The sequence below is a fragment of the Solenopsis invicta genome, chromosome 1 (assembly GCF_016802725.1).
Source record: "Solenopsis invicta isolate M01_SB chromosome 1, UNIL_Sinv_3.0, whole genome shotgun sequence".
In the NCBI taxonomy this organism is placed as follows: Eukaryota; Metazoa; Arthropoda; class Insecta; order Hymenoptera; family Formicidae; genus Solenopsis; species Solenopsis invicta.
Window position 1 is genome coordinate 16,498,412 of NC_052664.1, and position 18,595 is coordinate 16,517,006.

General features: G+C 27.0%; 5 protein-coding genes across 11 annotated transcripts in view; 1 reads left to right on the forward strand and 4 right to left on the reverse strand.

The window, feature by feature from the left end:
• Positions 1–18,595, forward strand: part of LOC120359144 — a 325,906-nt gene that overhangs the window by 173,105 nt on the left and 134,206 nt on the right. The window lies entirely within an intron of this gene.
• LOC105195935 (mannosyl-oligosaccharide 1,2-alpha-mannosidase IA) overlaps positions 1–18,595 on the reverse strand; it is a 693,708-nt gene that overhangs the window by 163,287 nt on the left and 511,826 nt on the right. The window lies entirely within an intron of this gene.
• On the reverse strand, positions 232–7,106 carry LOC120359111. Its single transcript, XM_039455489.1, has 9 exons — positions 6,937–7,106; positions 5,808–5,927; positions 5,593–5,710; positions 5,133–5,394; positions 4,914–5,024; positions 4,739–4,829; positions 3,268–3,413; positions 2,336–2,468; positions 232–2,257 (listed from the first exon to the last, which is right to left on the reverse strand). The coding sequence occupies exons 1-9, from the start codon at positions 7,078–7,080 to the stop codon at positions 2,204–2,206; spliced, it is 1,179 nt and encodes a 392-aa protein (XP_039311423.1). The 5' UTR covers positions 7,081–7,106; the 3' UTR covers positions 232–2,203.
• LOC113003324 lies at positions 8,131–13,413 on the reverse strand. Of its 4 annotated transcripts, XR_005575932.1 has the most exons (10): positions 11,019–13,413; positions 10,587–10,706; positions 10,398–10,515; positions 9,884–10,145; positions 9,258–9,374; positions 9,039–9,129; positions 8,802–8,944; positions 8,553–8,685; positions 8,330–8,468; positions 8,131–8,253 (listed from the first exon to the last, which is right to left on the reverse strand). XR_005575932.1 is itself a non-coding variant. In XM_039455389.1 (9 exons), exons 1-9 carry the CDS (start codon positions 11,181–11,183, stop codon positions 8,418–8,420), a joined length of 1,200 nt encoding a protein of 399 aa, XP_039311323.1. In that variant the 5' UTR covers positions 11,184–13,413; the 3' UTR covers positions 8,131–8,417. The 4 variants fall into 4 exon arrangements, 2 of the variants coding, with proteins under 2 accessions (XP_039311323.1, XP_039311319.1); XR_005575931.1 differs by having other exon boundaries at positions 8,330–8,685; positions 11,019–13,411; XM_039455389.1 differs by having other exon boundaries at positions 8,131–8,468.
• LOC113003312 lies at positions 11,680–18,117 on the reverse strand. 2 transcript variants are annotated; one of them, XR_005575937.1, is made up of 9 exons: positions 16,751–18,117; positions 16,509–16,671; positions 15,948–16,209; positions 15,673–15,786; positions 15,491–15,581; positions 13,063–13,208; positions 12,680–12,812; positions 12,466–12,602; positions 11,680–12,164 (listed from the first exon to the last, which is right to left on the reverse strand). XR_005575937.1 is itself a non-coding variant. In XM_026132247.2 (8 exons), the coding sequence occupies exons 1-8, from the start codon at positions 16,829–16,831 to the stop codon at positions 12,552–12,554; spliced, it is 1,041 nt and encodes a 346-aa protein (XP_025988032.2). In that variant the 5' UTR covers positions 16,832–18,116; the 3' UTR covers positions 11,680–12,551. The 2 variants fall into 2 exon arrangements, 1 of the variants encoding a protein (XP_025988032.2); XM_026132247.2 differs by having other exon boundaries at positions 11,680–12,602; positions 16,751–18,116.

The window sequence follows — 18,595 nt, forward strand, 5'->3', positions numbered from 1 at the left end:
GCGGTAAACATAAGATTGGAATGAAGAATGAATAAATTTGGTACAGTATGACAATCGATTTCTTTGGTAACAATGTGTTATCAAGTAGTCTTGGTTTAAAGTATACTTATCATTTTGTTTTAATATTATTAATCCAACTATACAACGGGTTATTATTAATCCGATTAATTTATTGTAATTATATTATTTATCCATAATACATGTTCATTATTTTGATTGTGTAGAATAGATTACCATAAAATAAGATAATGACATACTTGTAAGCTAAAATCATGATAATATTTTTTATTATATATTATTATTTATATTTATACATTGATTTTTAAAATTAAATTTATTTCTTAAAACATAAAATTGTAACGCACAAAGACTAGTAATAATTATGAATTTAAGGGGATGTGCAATACGCAAAATCGCTTTAACATAATTAACTAAATATACTGATTTTTGTTGATTTATGAATTTTCTCACCATAATAAAATCTTCTAATGCAGCAACATATATTCCTCCAATGATTATACCAAATTGTTTTGTAATTTTTAACATTAAGAAAAGAATTAATTTTTGTACCCGTAGGAGTGCCGTATACCGTTGCACGTAATATCTAAAAATTTGTTTGCAATATAAACTATTCTCTCTTTTTACGTAGTTAAAATATAGCTTTTATTACTAAATTTGGTTTTAATAATATTAATTGATTATTATTAAATATACAGATTATGCAAAATTTTGTAATCACTGTATACTTACAACGCTTTTAATACATCAACGCTAAGATCCGTAATTGTTTGCCCGCCATAATTGCGTATAAAAATGTAAAAAAAATAAATAATGACATATAAAGTAGATACTGGCAGTTCATTCAAGTGATTTACAATTAATACAGCTTGTAGCGCCTAAAATTAACGCGTTAAAATAAAAAAAAATATATATATATATATAAATTTGTGAAAGTTATAAAATTAATGGGTTAACCACAATTAATTGCGCACGTAAGGCGCAATTACGTGTTACTCACATGTAATAAATTAATGGCTAATGACACTACACCTATTCCAAGCAGAAAGAAGTAAGATTCTTTAAAGCTGTCTAAAGCACCTTGCGCAAACCTTTAAAATAGTAAAGAAATCTATTTGTGAATAAATTATCTATCTGTGAATCACTTAAGCATCATAATTATAAGTATAATTATATTAATTATAATTATAACTTTAAAATATTGTCTTTTGGTCAAATTAACGTGCATCTGATCAATAATAAAAAAGGCAAGTATTTCTAATATAAATATGGTTCATACGTACTGGAATTTCGTTTTTTGATAAGGCCACAAACTACATATCAGTAAAAGAATTCGATTAACATTATAGTACCAACTCTCAAACACGATTATTTTTTTTACGAACGTCAAACCGTGTATGCGTTTGGTAATAACAAGAATCTTTCTCTTCTCTCTCTAACAATAAGATGTTAGATACAGTCGTAATGCTGTATGTTTCGCTCCTGCAATGTCTCTTAGAACAATAATTTTCGCGTGCCTTGATTGCTGAGCGGCCGCATTTCGCTGTGTGCTTAAATTTGGCGAAAAATCACACAAATTCGATTATCTTTATAAATTAATAACCCGTTAACTATTACGAAAAGCGCAAAATGATACATGACTTTTTGACTTATTGTTAATTTAGTCTACCTGCCGCTTGTGTATCGCGAATAATGTAGTGTATCGATGTTAGTCATCCTTTAATTTTTTAATTAATATAATTATCAATATTTATATTCTTCAAATTAAAAATCTCAAATTAATTTATTTAATAATTAATTACTTGCAAAATAAATAATATTGATAAAAAAACACATCTACATACAAAGAGAAAATACTCATAATTACGCTTAATAATTCAATAAATTCGCTTTCCATTGACACTTTCTTAATTTAAATATATTTCGAAGTCATAATAGGATTATCGATTATATTATTCAAATTATAAATTAGTAAATAGAATTTATTATGTGCAAAATCTTTAAAATTTATATTTAAAATTGAGTAAAACAGCGATATATATTGAAACAAAATTTATTGATGAATAAATAACGAAGAATATTATGTTATTTCATCAAATTTCTTTCTATTTTATTTTACCATAAAAAATTTTTTTTACGTGTATGTTACTACGAGTAACTACTTTTTCTACGTTAGGTTGTAAAATTATGAATTTACGGAGTAAAGTACCATCATGTAAGATATTACCGTGCTCATAACCTACAACAAATAATCCAGTAAAGCTGATAACATATTAATAGAAGATCTTCTTCGCATTCTTTATTTGCATTATCCTACCGTAGTAAAGCTTTCCATTACTGAACAGTATATACCGCCAACCTTCGGTACCACACTTTTTGAGGCTACTTGCATCATAAATAATAATAATTTCTGTATTGTTACAGGTGCTTTGTACCATAATGACATATATCTAAAAGGATTTTATTTAATATTTGATAGATACTTAATATACAAATAATAAAAAAAAATATATACATATATGTATATATAAAATATATTTTATATATAGATAGAGTATATAAAAATGTAATTTAGAAAAAAATATTATAGAAACAAAGCTAAGAAATAAATTTACAGCTCTAGTTTCATTCTTTAAAATCCATTTTTGAAAATCTTTGTACGGTTTTATTTTCATTGAGATATTTAACTTTTCATTAGATACAAAAAAAATGCAAAAATGATCAAATTAATAAATAATTAAAATAATAATATAAGTATTATATAAAGAATAGCATTTTGATATATCAGAAAATAGTTTAAAACTTTCGGCATTTAATGAAATACATATATTCAATATTTTGACTTAAACTTAATGTCATAAGAAAACGTAAAATTATATTTTGTATATGTAAATTAATAACAGTGATTGTGTTGCAATAGCTACATTAACTTAATAGATATTAAAAAATTTTGTGGACAAGTAACTAAATATTTGAGAATATTAATTTTAAATGTTTCATGTATAAAATTTATTCGATTTATATGTAATAGTTCTATAAATAATTATAATATACCTTGTAATATAGGCTAATAAATAACTAAATTTAGTAAATAACTCAATTTATTTTTTAGAAGCTAAGCACAAATCGCAGCATAGATATTACTTTTGTATACACAAATAAAAAATTATTTATAATAATTATAAACAAATAAGTACATATTTTACCAAGTTGTTTGTGCATAATTTTGTATACAAACAGGCTACTCACATTGCGTTAAATAATTCGTCAGCATGATTTACTAAGTTTTGTCCCATGTAAGTAGTTGCAACGAGATAAATCTCATGTGTAATAATATAACCTAATGCCAGCATAATTTCAGGGAAGTTATCCATGCATATTATTGAGTACAGTAACTATTAATATATTAGTAACAAAATAAGTTAAATAATATTTATTAAATAACTAAAAAGCTATTTGGATAAGTGAGTATTACTATGTGTGTGTATACATATATATATATATATATATATATATATATATATATATATATATATATTTATTTATTATACAGTGTCTGACAACTAATGATACATCTTTTGCATGTAGGTAGAATGGACCAAACTGAGTCAAAAAGTCCTGTACCACTTTGCGCTCTTTGCAATAGTTAACGAGTTATAAATTAATAAAATATCTGAATTAGTTCCGTCTGAATTAGTTCCACCGCCAAATCCAAGCGCACGAACGAGGTTGCCAAGCGCGCAGGGCGGGAGAAGTTTAAGACCTCTGGCCAAGGTCTGGATACAGTTTATCTAATACTGGTATTGAAATTTGTGGACAAGTCTGAAATCCAAGACCATCATTAAAAAGAAGAAGAAGCGGAGGGAGTTTGCTAGTGGCAACGCAACTACACAAAAACGGCGCGTAATGCTGGGCCTCGACTTTTAGTCGTGAATGTTGCTGCTTGTAAACTCCCCGTCTTGCGTTCTTGGCAACCTCGATCGTGCACTTCAATTTGGCGGTGAGCGAAATTAATTCAAATATTTTATTAATTTATAACTCGTTAACTATTGCAAAAATTGCAAAATGGTATAGAACTTTTCAGTTCGATCCGTTCTACCTAAATGATAGAGTTTTATCATTAATTATCAGATATTCTGTACAAGGAAAACCTAGATCTATTCGAAAGACGGGGCTGTTTTGGATACACTTTACTGCTACCCGATGAATGTTGTTCAAAATAACTCAGATTTTTGGACTGATACCATTTATTGGAGAGAATGAAGCGAGCACGTTCTTGCTGCCATTACGTGTTAAAATGGAAAAGGAGCGCGCCTTTCAAACCGAACTATAATAGTCACTAGCTCTATCGTTTGAGTGACAAATATAAAAGTGGTGCAAACAGGGGCAAATATTATATCTTTTTATGGATACATATTAAAACTTTATTTTAAATACTGTAAACGCCTAATGTAACAATGCTGCTAACAAAGTTTCGTTGGCAACGGCATCATATTGAAATAGTAGCAGTAAAAAATGTGTTTTGCAACAGTCAAAGTAATTTGGACTTTTCTGCTCAATATGACTTGCTCTATCAACTCACGAGAGCATGGAAGGTTTTGTTCTGACACCCTGTATATTAACGTGCATTTGTGTACGCGCATTAGAATTTAAATAGCACTTATGAGATATCAATTATGTATAAATTGTAAAATATATTTTATAAAAGAAAGTTACTTACTCTGTATAAATTTGCAACGCAGGAACAGGTGCCTACCACCACCATAATAAAAAAATATATCCCAAAATTTGGTATGCACAATTTAAAAAGTCTTGAAGACAATAAATTAAGCAATAAATTTTTTTTTATTATTAAACAAAGAATTAGTAGTCTTGTCACACTTGGCTCTAGTTACCTCTTTGCATTTTGATGAAGCTCTATTGTTCTAATTATTCTTTTGACGATTACATTTCTCTTATTAGAGCACATTATTATTTTCTCGTCCACAGATTGTTTTATTCGATAACTAAAGATATTATTAAGTTTCCGTTTAGAAATGCGATTATTCATTTCTTTATTATATCATTCTAAGAAAAATATTATTAAAACTTTCTCATTTTTTTGGGTTTCTTACCTGCAAATTTTGAATATTGCACAGCAGTGTAACATAGCCACTGTAAACATGGTAGTGATGCATATTACTGAAAAACAACCAATACTAACGCTTATACTAAAATACAAGAAACAAGAATAATACTGTATTCCTTCACTTATATGGTATTGAGTCAGGAACAACATATTATGTGTACGTGATTCGTTCAGTGGCCAGAAACAATCAAGGATACTCGGAAACAATTCTATTGTTGCCAATATATATAAAATAAATGTCATCAGCACTAGATAATAAGATATGCCATATATTATATTTTTTCTATTTCAAGCGTGAAACATGCTAGGTGAGGTAAAAAAAAATAACAACCAATACTAACGCTTATACTAAAAATTAATTATTCAGAAATATATCACAGATATAACTACATGATATATGCTTCTATCATGCTAACACTTTTTATATGTAAAGTTAACATTATTACATGTATAAATAATTGTAAAGATTCTCCCTTGATTAGCGTAATGTTCTATTATTTCAATTTCCTGCGCCTCTGTCAATATCCGTCGATTATTAGTCATTTCTTTCAATATCTGTTTTAGCTATATTGAGTAAAATTTAAATTAGATGGAGTCTCAAATAAGTGTAAAAGTGTTTCACAAAAATCGCATTATTAATTAAAATTAGAGTTTCACTTACTTTCTTGGTTTCCAAGAAAAACATGTTAAACTTTACAAGACACATTAAAATCGGAAGAAACTCCGATAAAATCCTGATAATAACAATTATACTAAAATCGGCTATAAGAAGTTGTGCTAACTAGAAAAACACATGTCTCTATGTTAAAACATGAATTTAATAATAAGATTATACCTCTTTTTATCTTGCACACTGATAAAGATAGATCTAACAATAAAATCAAATTTAATATTAAATAATATCAAATTAAATAGTATGAATTTATTGTGAGCATAGTAATTACTTAGAAAAATTATCTATGTAGAAAACGGAGAGGCATGTATAATTTTTTACAGTAACGTAAATATTTTGATGTAAAAGTTGTAGTGTTGTTCTTAATAAGTACAATGATGTATGTTATAACAAAATTATTTAAAAATTTTTAAAATTTTTATCGATTTAAGGTTTCGCGGATGTCTACTTTTTATTTATAGCCATACGGTATGGTCAATTTACGACTTTTGCATAGCGATTAATATGTACGTTGTTATGATCACAATATACAATAAATTAATGCGAGAATCAGAAGTTAGTCATATTTGCTAAGATGAAAGTAATAGTTGTCTGCTAGACTTTAAACTGACAAAATCTGTATAATTTTTAAAATAATTTTATTATATCGCACACTGTTATACTCTTTAAAAAAAGCACTGCAACCTTTATTATATCAAAATATTCACATTATGGTCAAAAAAATTATACATGCTTCTCCGTTCATTTACATAGATAATTTTTCTGAGTGAACACTTTGAGTTCAGTAATCATAACAGAGTTCAGTTTAAACCATTTGATAAATTTAGTTCAGTTCAAATAGTTCAGTTTAAATAATTGGACATAATTTTTGTTAGATCTATGTTTCTTTGTGAAATAACAAAAGATGGCTATTCCTATATAAGGATACCCTTAAGGATAAAGGGAAAATAAGAGAAAAATTATTATGATGCATACAATTTGCTTAACTCTTCTTTTGTTTGAGAGTTAAAATTATTTTTAGGGTATCGACGTGCATATGCTTAGAAACAATTAACAAGGTATCCCTAATTTTTAGAATCCTTATTAAATTTATTAGAGAAATAAAATATAAAATTACCTGAACAAACGTATGGGAAACGAGTATTATGAAGAAACACGTTGCACGAAAATGATCATATTTGGTTTTTCCATAAGGCCACAAACCAAGAATTCTCAAAAAAATTTGATTAAGCTTATGATAGTGATCATCGAACATGTACATTCTCTTGCAATGGTCGAGACGCGAATGGGAAGACGATTTCACAGCAAATTTCAGAGAGCAGATTTCACTTCGTGTACTTTTTCCTCTGTAATGATTTATTTAATATAACAGCCAATTCTTTCTTGGATTTTTCACGGTGCACGGTACCAACCAACTCTTTCTTAGACTTTTTGCGGCACATGACAGACAGCGAGATGTACAACGTCCAAGAGTGAGTGACAGTTGCCGCAATTTAAGCATTGTCCATGCCTACATGGCGGAAAAAAAAAGAAAATGGTGCTCTTTCATTGGCTATCGCTGATATATCGAGGTACAAACAAAGCGAAGGAAGCATGAGTCATGCAAATGCTTGGTATTAAAAAATCTCTTCCTACTAGTAATTTTTTATAAGCAATTATATCCCCTCTTTCATTTCAGTTGGCGCAAGCGCATTCGCGTAGAGTTGTTGCGATTTCGAAGAGATTCATTCTCGTATCGGCCGTTTAACAGAACTCTCTTCTCCACAAAATGACATCGACGATTTACTATATATCTTTTGTCAAATTTGCAATAAACTGTTGAAGAACGCATCATATACTTATATATATCATCAACAATGTTGTGTTTCATTATTTTGAGTGTGAATTTACGAAAATTTACGAAAATATAAATGTTAAAATAATACGAGAAGAAACGATATTAGAAAGATATGGACATGTATAAAAATTTGTGGTACACATACAAAATCAAGGTATTTTTCAATGATTACATTTTTACTAAATAATGTTTATTTTATGTTTCAAAAATAAGAACAAATGAGTTTATAACTTCTAATTTTTACAGTTTCGAATAGTTAGGATTTATTCTTCATGATTTATAAGCGCTATTTTCATACATCTACTTTGTTTTTGCATATTTTTCTATTATTTTAAATTATTTACGTTGCTTTTTTACACAAAGTTTTAGTGTTGCTGAACTGATCATTTAACGATATATTTTTTATTTTCTGAATTTATTTTATGTAAGTAGGAGAGAATTCTTTTAACGCAGGATAAAAGAAGACAATTATCATGTTGTTAATGTATTCAATTCTATTTATTATTACCGATTATAATCAAAATAAGAAATTTTATCTGAATATTTGTATTAGTGACATTTTTTCCTCACAATATATGCTAACGTATACAGATGTACCTGTAATAATTTTTATTATATAAAATAAAATATAAAATAATAATTTGTTTATAAATTACAATTAGTATTTCTTTACCACGAGCGGATGGTTTACTTTGCGTAATGTCTTTTATCAGCACATGTTATTTATAATCAGCAAATTCATTGTGTTGTCTATTTTGTTATTATAGTAGAGTATAAATGATCGTGAAATAAGACATTGACGTGCTTACAAGCTGTAAAACAAATTTGTTAAATATATTTTGTTAGGAAGACTTTATGATTGTTTCACATGTATCATGTGTCAATTCTCTTTCTACCTTAGCAAAACCTTCTACAGAAGCCCAAACTAAGTTGCCAATATTTATAACATATGGGATCGTAGTATTTTGCATTATAAATAGTAGACATTTTTGGATTTTTACTGAAGTTTTGTACCATTGTACATTGTATCTGTTGATATAATATTATTCTGATATACGTAGAATTTGAGCTTTTATCTCTTAATCTCATAAAAAATTTCTGATTAGTATACAATGAGAACAATTATGTAATCAATAAATACTCACACAGAATTAAAAACTTCGTTATTACAATCCGTAATTTTTTGTCCGTAATAATTACCCAAAAACAAGAATATAAAATGGAAAGCGATGAATAATATTGATGCGATAAACTCAAACATATTGTGTGAAATTATTGCTCTGAGCAACTAAAATATGAAATTATTATTTATACATATACATGTATAAAAATTTATAACTTGATTATCTGTTCAAAAGAGAAATTTAAAAAAAATAACTTACTCGGAATAAATTCAAACTTGTAGATGAAACACCAATTACAATTAATACAAAGAAATATGATGTAAAACTTTTTGAAAAAAATTCGGAGCATCTTCAATAATAAAAGGTAAAGATGAGAAAAAATGCTGTACGTTGAAGCCATTCACACATAGTTTTAAATAAAAAATCAATATAAATATTTCGATTTTTGTAAAAAATATTATACATATAGATACTGACTCGAGGGCTCTTGTGTGTATCGCCACTGCGGCGATTATATTTCGTTGAGCTTCATAATCTTTCTTTTGTACAGAACTATACGATGCATATTTTTTGATTGAACATTCAATTCGATAGCTGCAAATATATTCAATTATTTCTTTATTTATAACTTTGATACAATTACTATATATTTATGTATATGTATCATAACTTTTTTATTTATAATTTTTATTATAATTACGGAACAATGACAAAAAATAATAACAGTATAATATTAACAAAAGTTTTACTTCATCAATTCTATTATATAATAGATGCATGTGTACAGATAATAAATTATGTAAAAAATGATTTTAGCATTAAAAAATGTTATTACTCAGATGGGTCAAGTATTTTGCCCTAAATACATTTTTAAGTTATAAATATGTTTTTGGGAAAAGTTATATACTTACAAAACAAATTAAATCTAAAAATTATTTAATAATCTTAATTTTTATACATAAATCATTTAATGTATTATATATTGTCTGGACTTCAAAGTAAGTGTGCAATGTGTTATGCATTTTTTTAAACTATATAGGTACACTTTTATTTTAAACATATACATAAATCACATCGTTTCCAAATTAAAATTTAAGTCTCACCTGGCAATTTTAAATAATCCGCAAACATTATCGATGTATACCATTTCGAATGTACCTGTGGCCATAAAGACAAAGCCACCGAAAGCCAAGCAAATCAACCAGTGACATAAAATTGGATAGAAATATGTTTGCTTGTCGATGAAGTATTCTGCCAAAGCATGAAGTTCGCGCGGGCGAGTTTCATTTAGCGGACAGATTAGATCAAGGATAGTCGGTAATAGTTCAATGAATGCATACAGAATAATACTTATGCTGATACTCACTAGAATTAGTCAATATATAAAAAGTTTCAATAGTTTATAATTGTTGTTTTTAATATATGCAAAATATAGTTTATTAATATTAAGCAGATATAAAATGAATAATAAATAAAAAATAAACTGTGATTAGACAAAATTTCAAAAATAAAATCACGTCAAACAAACTTTCAAGATCATGTTTTAGAAGGCAGAATGATTAGTGGTAGATATTAACAGTTGATCATTATGTGCTCTTTTTTATATAATTTTCATACATGATAATAATATCGTGCATAGTTCACCAAAGAATGATTGTTGACGCATTATATTACGTTCTGTTTCATTTTTTAAAAGATTCCAACTATCACGTATATCTTTCCAAAATCTCTTTATCTGTAATCGAATTATTTCAGATAATTTTTGACTGTTGAGCAAGAAGAAATAATAGGAAGGAACTAACTTACTGTATTGGATTGAATACAAAACGAATAATACTGTACGATGTATAAGCAAGACGGTACGGCATTTGAGAGTACCATAACAAATAGATCCAGGGTGAATTGGAATGTAAGAAACGATGTTAACTAAAAGTAATCAAGATATCGGAAACTATACGCTTTTATATGGTTGCTTACTTTTTTAAATGTATAAATTTAAAGTAAGACGTATTTATAAAACTTAAATAAAATTATTAATATGTGTATTGTTTTTATAGTAGATCTGTATTACTGGAAATAATATTTAGCTAGATTTTTCTGAAGTTGATCAAAACTCGTACTTACGAGACACAAGTTTCAACTAATGCTAATGTATTTGTAAGACTTATTTATATAAAATTAAATGATACGTGGTATATATAGTATGCTAAAAAGCAAAAGTATATCTTTTTCTACTACCTGAAAAAACACGAATGATCCCATTATTATAAAATGGAAGATATGACTAATTATAATAAACTTCGATTGTTGGTACGGCCACAGACTGATCGCTGCGAGAAATATTTGATTTAACTTGTAATAATGATTCTCGGCGAAGTCTGACTTCTCGCGATTCAAGAACATGTTCACAAAATGTTGAGATGCCGTATGGTACTTTATTCGATAAAATAATGTAACTGTTTTCTACCCTCGCCAGATGTGTTTTTATAAAATATTGTTATTAGTGTTCATCGTACCGCGCCAAGTTAGGGACGACCATCGATCGGTCGCATTTGCGTTTTCACCGAAGGGAACGACAGGAAGTTAAATTATCGAAATTGCACGTTCATTTGTCCAATGTTGTTTTCTCACGGCAAGGGTGAAATAATACCTCCCATTTTTTTTACGTTGGCGCAGGCGCAATTACGGATTTTCAAAAGGCTTCTCGCGCGATAAGCTCACAGTTGTCCGAGACGTCGAGCATTGTACTTCGAAGTGCTCCGTCACGCGAGTGTTTTCTATGACGTGCCGTATAGAAAGAAATTCATACTTAGTTTTATTTAGTTATGAAAATATTAATATGCAAAGAATATGCAGTTTTAGTGAGTGTAAAGTTATGTGAGTGAAATTTATATACATATTTATTGTATGTATAATATATTAAAAAGCATATTGCTATATATACATATATATGAAAAGAAGTGATAAATCTAAATAAAAGAGAGTATAGCAAATTTTCTCAATCATGGTTGTTACTGCGGGTAAATTTTCATTCACAGTAATGTTAATGTAAAAAAATACGAGTAGCACTTTAAAAATATCTTTTACGAATTTGTTTAAAAAGATACTATTCGATCTCATTTTGATTTTAATTACTGTGAATTATACGTAAAGAATAAGTACTAAATTCAATAATAATTGGAAAGGTTAGGTAAAAAAACCTACAATTTTAGAACTCAGATAAATAAATATAAAATAATATAATGAGTTTTAACGATGATAAATATGCTCAACATTTTTTTTATATTCCACTTTGTGCAAGATAAGATTATAATAAATCCACATATTTATATATGTATCATTATACAAGTGTAATCATTAAATATGATCATTTGCTATTAGTCTCTGAAAAAAATTTTAATATTGCATTATAAACATTTTCGTACATTATTATTAAATTTATATACATGTCTGATTTAGTTAATAATCAAAAGATTCTAAGATTATATAACAAATGATATTATTATAGAAACTTTAATAAAATTCTAAATAAAATTTATTTTTAAGTTGAATTGTTTTATTTTAATAATGGTTTTGCTCTTATTGCTGGTATCAGTATTTTGTACTATGAAATGTGAAGCTATCGCGAACGTTAATTTGTTGAGTAATGTTTTTTTGTGATATTTGGAAATATTGTGGTACATACCAGATTGCCAAAAAATATCGACTTCTTCAAGAATGCGTGTAATTCTCTACAATGAGCTACTAAATGCTGTATCGTATATCATGTGGTCATCGTGTGGAGTAAATCATTGTGAAGTAAGACACTGTCATACTCATTAACTAAAATGTTTAATTTTTAGAAAATTTAGAATAAACAATAAATTATATATATTTATATTGATATGATTATATATTACCGTAGCAAAGCCTTCTAGAGAAGCGGCGAAAATATTACCGATAATAAGATAGTAAGTTTTCGTATTTGTTTGGATTATAAAAAGTAGCAGTTTTTGAGCTTCTATTGACATTGTGTACCATTTCAGAATATACCTAAGTGTTAAAATAATATAAATTTAAACACCTCTCAATTAATCAAGTAAAAACATACAATAAATATGTAAACGCTATTTTTTGTTTGTAAAGTTACAACAGGCTTTTAAAAGATGTAAACGAAATTTACAAGTATTTCTTTAAACTGTAGTCGTTGGATTATTATATTAATTACGTACGTAATTAATTAAATTATATATTAATAACATTTAGTAATTAAATACATTTATAAATTAATTAATAAATATACATTGCATTAAAAATATTGTTATTATGATCTGTGACTATCTGTCCGGCCAAGTTACCGATGAACATATAAGTGAAATGGCTAAGAATTAAGAAGCCGCTTGCTAGCATTCCGTTCGTATCGCTTGTAAACATCATAAGTTGCATAAACTGTAACACAGATTTTCATTTTCGAAAAAATTGGAAGTTTTTTTATATGTTCATATATGTAGTTAATTCGATACGTTTTATACATAACACAGCTCTACAAAATTTGAGGAGTCTTGTGCTTTGAACTTTGAATGACGTTTCTATACGATTTTGATGCGCTGAAAACGACTATGTTGTCCGTTTTTTTTCATCACACTACATTTTTTAAATAAGCGCAAAAACAACTTTTTTCAAACTTGACTTTTTTATGAATATTTTCTGGCTAAAGAAAAAATGATAGCAAGGTCAATTTTATGGCATTTTACGCAGAAATGTTTCCACATTTAATTTAAAGCATAAATGCATCCTTCGCGCGGCGTCACCTATACGATCTACGAAATTTAGGGGAGGTCTTGTATTTTGAACTTTGAAGGATGTTTTTATAGAATTTTGATGCGCTGAAAATGACTTTGTTGTCCGTTTTTTTTCTATCACCCTCCATTTTAAATAACAGCAAAAACAAACACCGTAGGTCATGCCACGCGCGGGATGCATTTATGGTTTAAATGCAATAACTTTTTAACAAATGGTCGGAAATTAATTTTTCAAAAAAAGATTTAAACTAGATACATAGAGCTAATTAACCCAAATTGTCAAATATTTTTAAAAATTTTTTGTTTTTTAATTTTTTGGTTTTTCATTTTGAAATTTATCATTTTTTTATGATTTGTCACAATTTTTTCAAAGTTTTTGTTTACGGTTTGCATAAAACATTTTTATAAGTTGCGAAAAAATATTTTCTGTATTGTGGAAACATTTTTGCGTAAAATGCCGCAAAGCTGACCTCGCTATCATTTTTTCTTTAACTAGAAAAAATTCATAATAAAGTCAAGTTCGACAAAAGTTGTTTTTGCAATTATTTAAAAAGTGGAGGGTGATGGTAAAAATTGGACAACGTAGTCGTTTTCAGCGTATCAAAATCCTGTAGAAACGTCATTCAAAGTTCAAAGCATAAGATCCCCTCTTAATTTTGTAGACCTGTGTTATTATTTTATCATAGAAAAAATTATCTTAAAAACTAATCATTTTTTCTTATCGTTAAAACAATAAAAATAAAATATAAATTTTTCTTTGTATTATAAGAAATATGTAAAAAATGAACAATAACATAATGATGTAAATAAATATAATTAATCAGTAAATATTTAGTAAGATTGACATAAGACGAATAATCAATTAATGTTTTGTACTATAAGGTTAACAGAAGATAATCGTTTCGGGCTAGTTGCGCTTCATCAACGTCTTAAAATTTTACAAAAAATGATAAAACAAAATAAATAATAAAAATATCTCAATTTAACAGAAATTGAATATACAGAAAATTTGTCTATTAACAATGTAAGAAAAACTAAGTTTGAGTAGTCAAGTCGCTTACAACAAACGCATTAAGATATCCCTTCAAATTAATTTTTCGATATCTTTGTTATTTTTAGTGCTATGATATAAGAAGTAGCATCTTAAAATTTCTATCGGTAGTCGTTAAATTGTTAAAAAGTGATTATGAAGGCAGCTATACAATTGATGACTTACTTTTCGACGAGTTGTCCAAGATATGAGCTGTTAATTATTAAAAGCTTTAATGACTGAAGCTCGTGTGAAATTTTTATTAATTAATGACGGTGTATAACTATTTACCAAAGACATTTCAAATAAGGCTGTAACTGTACCAATTACGGGAGAATAATTGTATGTCTATTATCTTTTAATAATTTGACAACTATTGATAGAAATTTCAAGAAGTTACTTCTCATACCACAACACAAAACATAACCGGATGAAGACGAAAAATTAATTTAAAGGGATATTTTAACGCATTTGTTGTAAGTGATTTGACCGTGATCAAACTTTCTGGCATTGGTTAATTAATAAGCTTTCTGCATATTGGACTTTCGTTAACTTAAGATATTTTTGTATCACATATACTTTATTTGTCTTTTTGTGAAATTTTAAGGTGCTAAAGAAAGGCAAGTGAGTCCGAAACAATCATCTTATGTTAACTTTATAATTTTAAACATTAATTTATTATTCATCTTATGTTAATCTTATGATGCTAACTATTAATTGATTAATTATAATAATTGACATAATTATATTATTGCTCATTTTTGACCTATCTCTTATAATACAAATTGTGATTGAGCCAAATTTTTTCTAGTTGTTTCTGATTATTTCATTTAAAAAGAAATTCATCAGTTATTTATTGTAATACATAAAACACAAGAATGTAGTAGAAATATACTCACTTGAAACATGTTAATGGTTAAAGATGAGATACCTACACCAATCATAATGAAGTAGAAAGTCGAAAAGCTAGATAGTATAGATTCAGCAAATCTATTGTTGAAAAACAAACATCAAAAAGTTATATAACTTTCCTTCGATATTTCTTTCCTAAACTTTTCTCTTTGATACATGTAATACTAACTCAAGTGCTCTGCGATGTATATTAACAGCGTTGATTATTCTTTCACGAATAATATTATTTTTTTCAGATTTAGATACTAGTGGTATATTATCATTGACACATTCAAGACGATAACTGTGAATTACATTTCTATTGAAATTTATTTATTTATTGAAAAAGAATACTATGTACATTTATGTATATTAATTAGTAGCAATTTTTAAATCAACTACATGAATTCTGTTCATCGGTACTATATATATATAATCATTTCAATTTCTTTTCTCAATTCATACCTTGCTATTTTCAACATTGCGCAGATATGTAATAGAAATGCTATAAGTGTAGTACCAGTAGAAAGTACTGCGATAACTCCCATATAAATAGCCAATAGACTATGTATTAAAATAGGATAAATATATCTTTGCTGATCAACAAAATATTCGGCTACGAATGTGAGATGATGGTCACGAGATTCATTAAGCGGTATAATAACGTCAAGAAAGTCCGGAAAAAATTGATACAAGCAGAAAATATTCACAATAAACATTAACAACACTAAAATAAGATATAATAAAAGATATAAATTTCACTTTTGTCATAAAATTATTATATCTTCAAGTTTGGCTTGTTACATTAAGATTTTTTTTTATGTTAATATATTAACAGTGTACATTCATTTATTATTCTAGTTTCTTTCAAAAATTTTGTTTTTATAATAAAATCATTAGTTTTTATACATATCTTAATATTTAAATTCAACTGTTATTCATTCATCTGATTCTAGTCTAATTTTAACAGTAAGTCCAAACAAATGTAAAAACAAAATGATGGAAATAATCTAATTGATTCTTTACCAAATATTACCACATTGAATCGTTTGGAAAAATTAGCATATCTTCTTAATATATCAATTTCATCTGCAGCTTTTAATGTCATCCATTCGTGATGAATCAGATCGAAGAAGATTTTTATCTGCACTTTCAAATGATCTATGAATATGTGTAACAACATCGGAAACTAACAATAATGAATACATAATATTAAATATGATATATACGCGATATATCTTCTTTAATTATTGTAGCCGTATACCTACGTCTTTATTATTCAGAAGAAAAGAGATATAGAATAAGAAATATATTGAACAAGGAAAAGCTTGCGACAGAACTGTTAACATAATATTTACATTGAATTCTGATGTGGTAAATGTTGCCAACTATAAATGATAATTTAAAGATTTAATGTATGTATAAAATACATTGTGTGTAATAATAAACAAAATAGTGGCAAAATAACTATTTATATTTACATTAATAATATTATTTTACAATGAAAAATGGCAATTTATTCAAGTTAATTTTGTTCATTCTTGTTTCTGTTAATTTTATTAACTTTATTAACATTATTTTAAGTTATCAAAAATAAAATATACTATTGTTTAATTTAAAGAAATATATGTACATGTGTACATATGCGCACAAGAAATATTTTAGATATGTGAAGTATACGTAACAAATGTTGAATATAACCGTAAAATTGAATCAGAGTGAATTCAAGCAAACCTGAGCAGTCAAAAAAGAAATAAGCATGATGGGAAATAACGTAATTTGGAGAAGTTTAAATCTTTGTTTTTGATACGGCCACAATCCCGCAATTGATAATAACTTTCGATTAATATCATAATATTGATCCACAAACAATATCATTTCTCTTCGAATGTTCAACAACATATGAACCAGGCTCTTCATTTTTTTCCCTATAGAATAATATGCAATTGAATATTTAATATTGTCTTCTCTTAAATTTGTTTGAGCCTTAAGAAAAAAAGAATTATTCAGAACACGAGAGAGAGGTAGAATATATAATTTCCACTTATCGTAACTAATATTGCGGTACAAATATCAGTTAGGCTCATTACCACTACCTTTAGAAAAGAATTATGAAAATGTTTTTCTTCGTATAAACGTTGCATGTGCTTCTATCACACGTTTACATATTCTCCCTTGCTCGACGCAAGCGCAGACGAAGTTGTCGTTAGACTCATTGTCAGTGTGGTTTCAATCGTTAAGCGCTACACATCTCCGACTGTTGAAATTTCTAAATGATATTGTTGCAGTTGCTGTTATTTATCATCATAATAATTATCTTTTGGAATAACCTTGTCAGATATTGTAATAAAAGAAATTTTCAATATAACATCATTTATTAATATACAAACGTTGACACAGAACGCAATCTTTATAATTGTTGTTGCTGCAGAGTGCTAAAAAATGAAAGCCGTATTTAAATAAGTACGTATGTCTGATAAGACAAAAAATAATTACTTAGAGCTAGATTTTTATATTCTTGCATACTTGTACGTATAGAAAAACGTTTTTTTTATCGCAATACACACTTTAGGAATCGTGCCAAATAAAGTAACTCAAATTTTATTATTGAGCATTTAATAATTTTTAAGATTAAAAAAATTGTAATATATATATATATATATATATATATATATAAAATATAATTGAGATAAGATCGTGACTCGTATATCATAATTAAAATTTAGAAAAGGCCAGAATGATCGTAGTAAGATCTTAGTCGTCAATAATATTTATATGATTTTATAATATATATACATCTTCTAGTTTTTTAAATTGAGCACTGTTATTTTCGGTTTCAAAACACAGTTCTTAAGTTGAACCAAAATAATAATTGTATATTACAATATTAAATTGAGTCAATTTAATAATACTGATGGTAACAAGAATTTATTATGACAATTATGCCAATAAAATTTCCTCTCTTCAAAATACTGTAAAGAATTTGTTACTGAAAATATTACCTCAGCTAAAATTTGAAGCTAGACTTCCTTACTTTCATTGATGTACGTATACTGTAATATTGTATAACATAATTAAAATCTAGAGAAAATCATTAAGAATGAATGGTCATT

Coding starts and splice junctions, on each gene's coding strand:
- LOC120359111 (XM_039455489.1), bottom strand. CDS start 7,080: ATGTACATGTTCGATGATCACTATCATAAGCTTAATCAAATTTTTTTG. Junction 5,395..5,592: donor CTTTACAATTATTTATACAT/GTAATAATGTTA, acceptor CTTATTATCTAG/TGCTGATGACATTTATTTTA. Junction 2,469..3,267: donor GACGAATTATTTAACGCAAT/GTGAGTAGCCTG, acceptor AAATCCTTTTAG/ATATATGTCATTATGGTACA.
- LOC113003324 (XM_039455385.1), bottom strand. CDS start 11,183: ATGTTCTTGAATCGCGAGAAGTCAGACTTCGCCGAGAATCATTATTAC. Junction 10,707..11,018: donor GATCATTCGTGTTTTTTCAG/GTAGTAGAAAAA, acceptor GATTACTTTTAG/TTAACATCGTTTCTTACATT. Junction 10,146..10,397: donor ATGCACGATATTATTATCAT/GTATGAAAATTA, acceptor GACTAATTCTAG/TGAGTATCAGCATAAGTATT.
- LOC113003312 (XM_026132247.2), bottom strand. CDS start 16,831: ATGTTAACAGTTCTGTCGCAAGCTTTTCCTTGTTCAATATATTTCTTA. Junction 16,210..16,508: donor ATTCAATGTGGTAATATTTG/GTAAAGAATCAA, acceptor ATCTTATTTTAG/TGTTGTTAATGTTTATTGTG. Junction 15,787..15,947: donor GCAATGTTGAAAATAGCAAG/GTATGAATTGAG, acceptor TGTAATTCACAG/TTATCGTCTTGAATGTGTCA.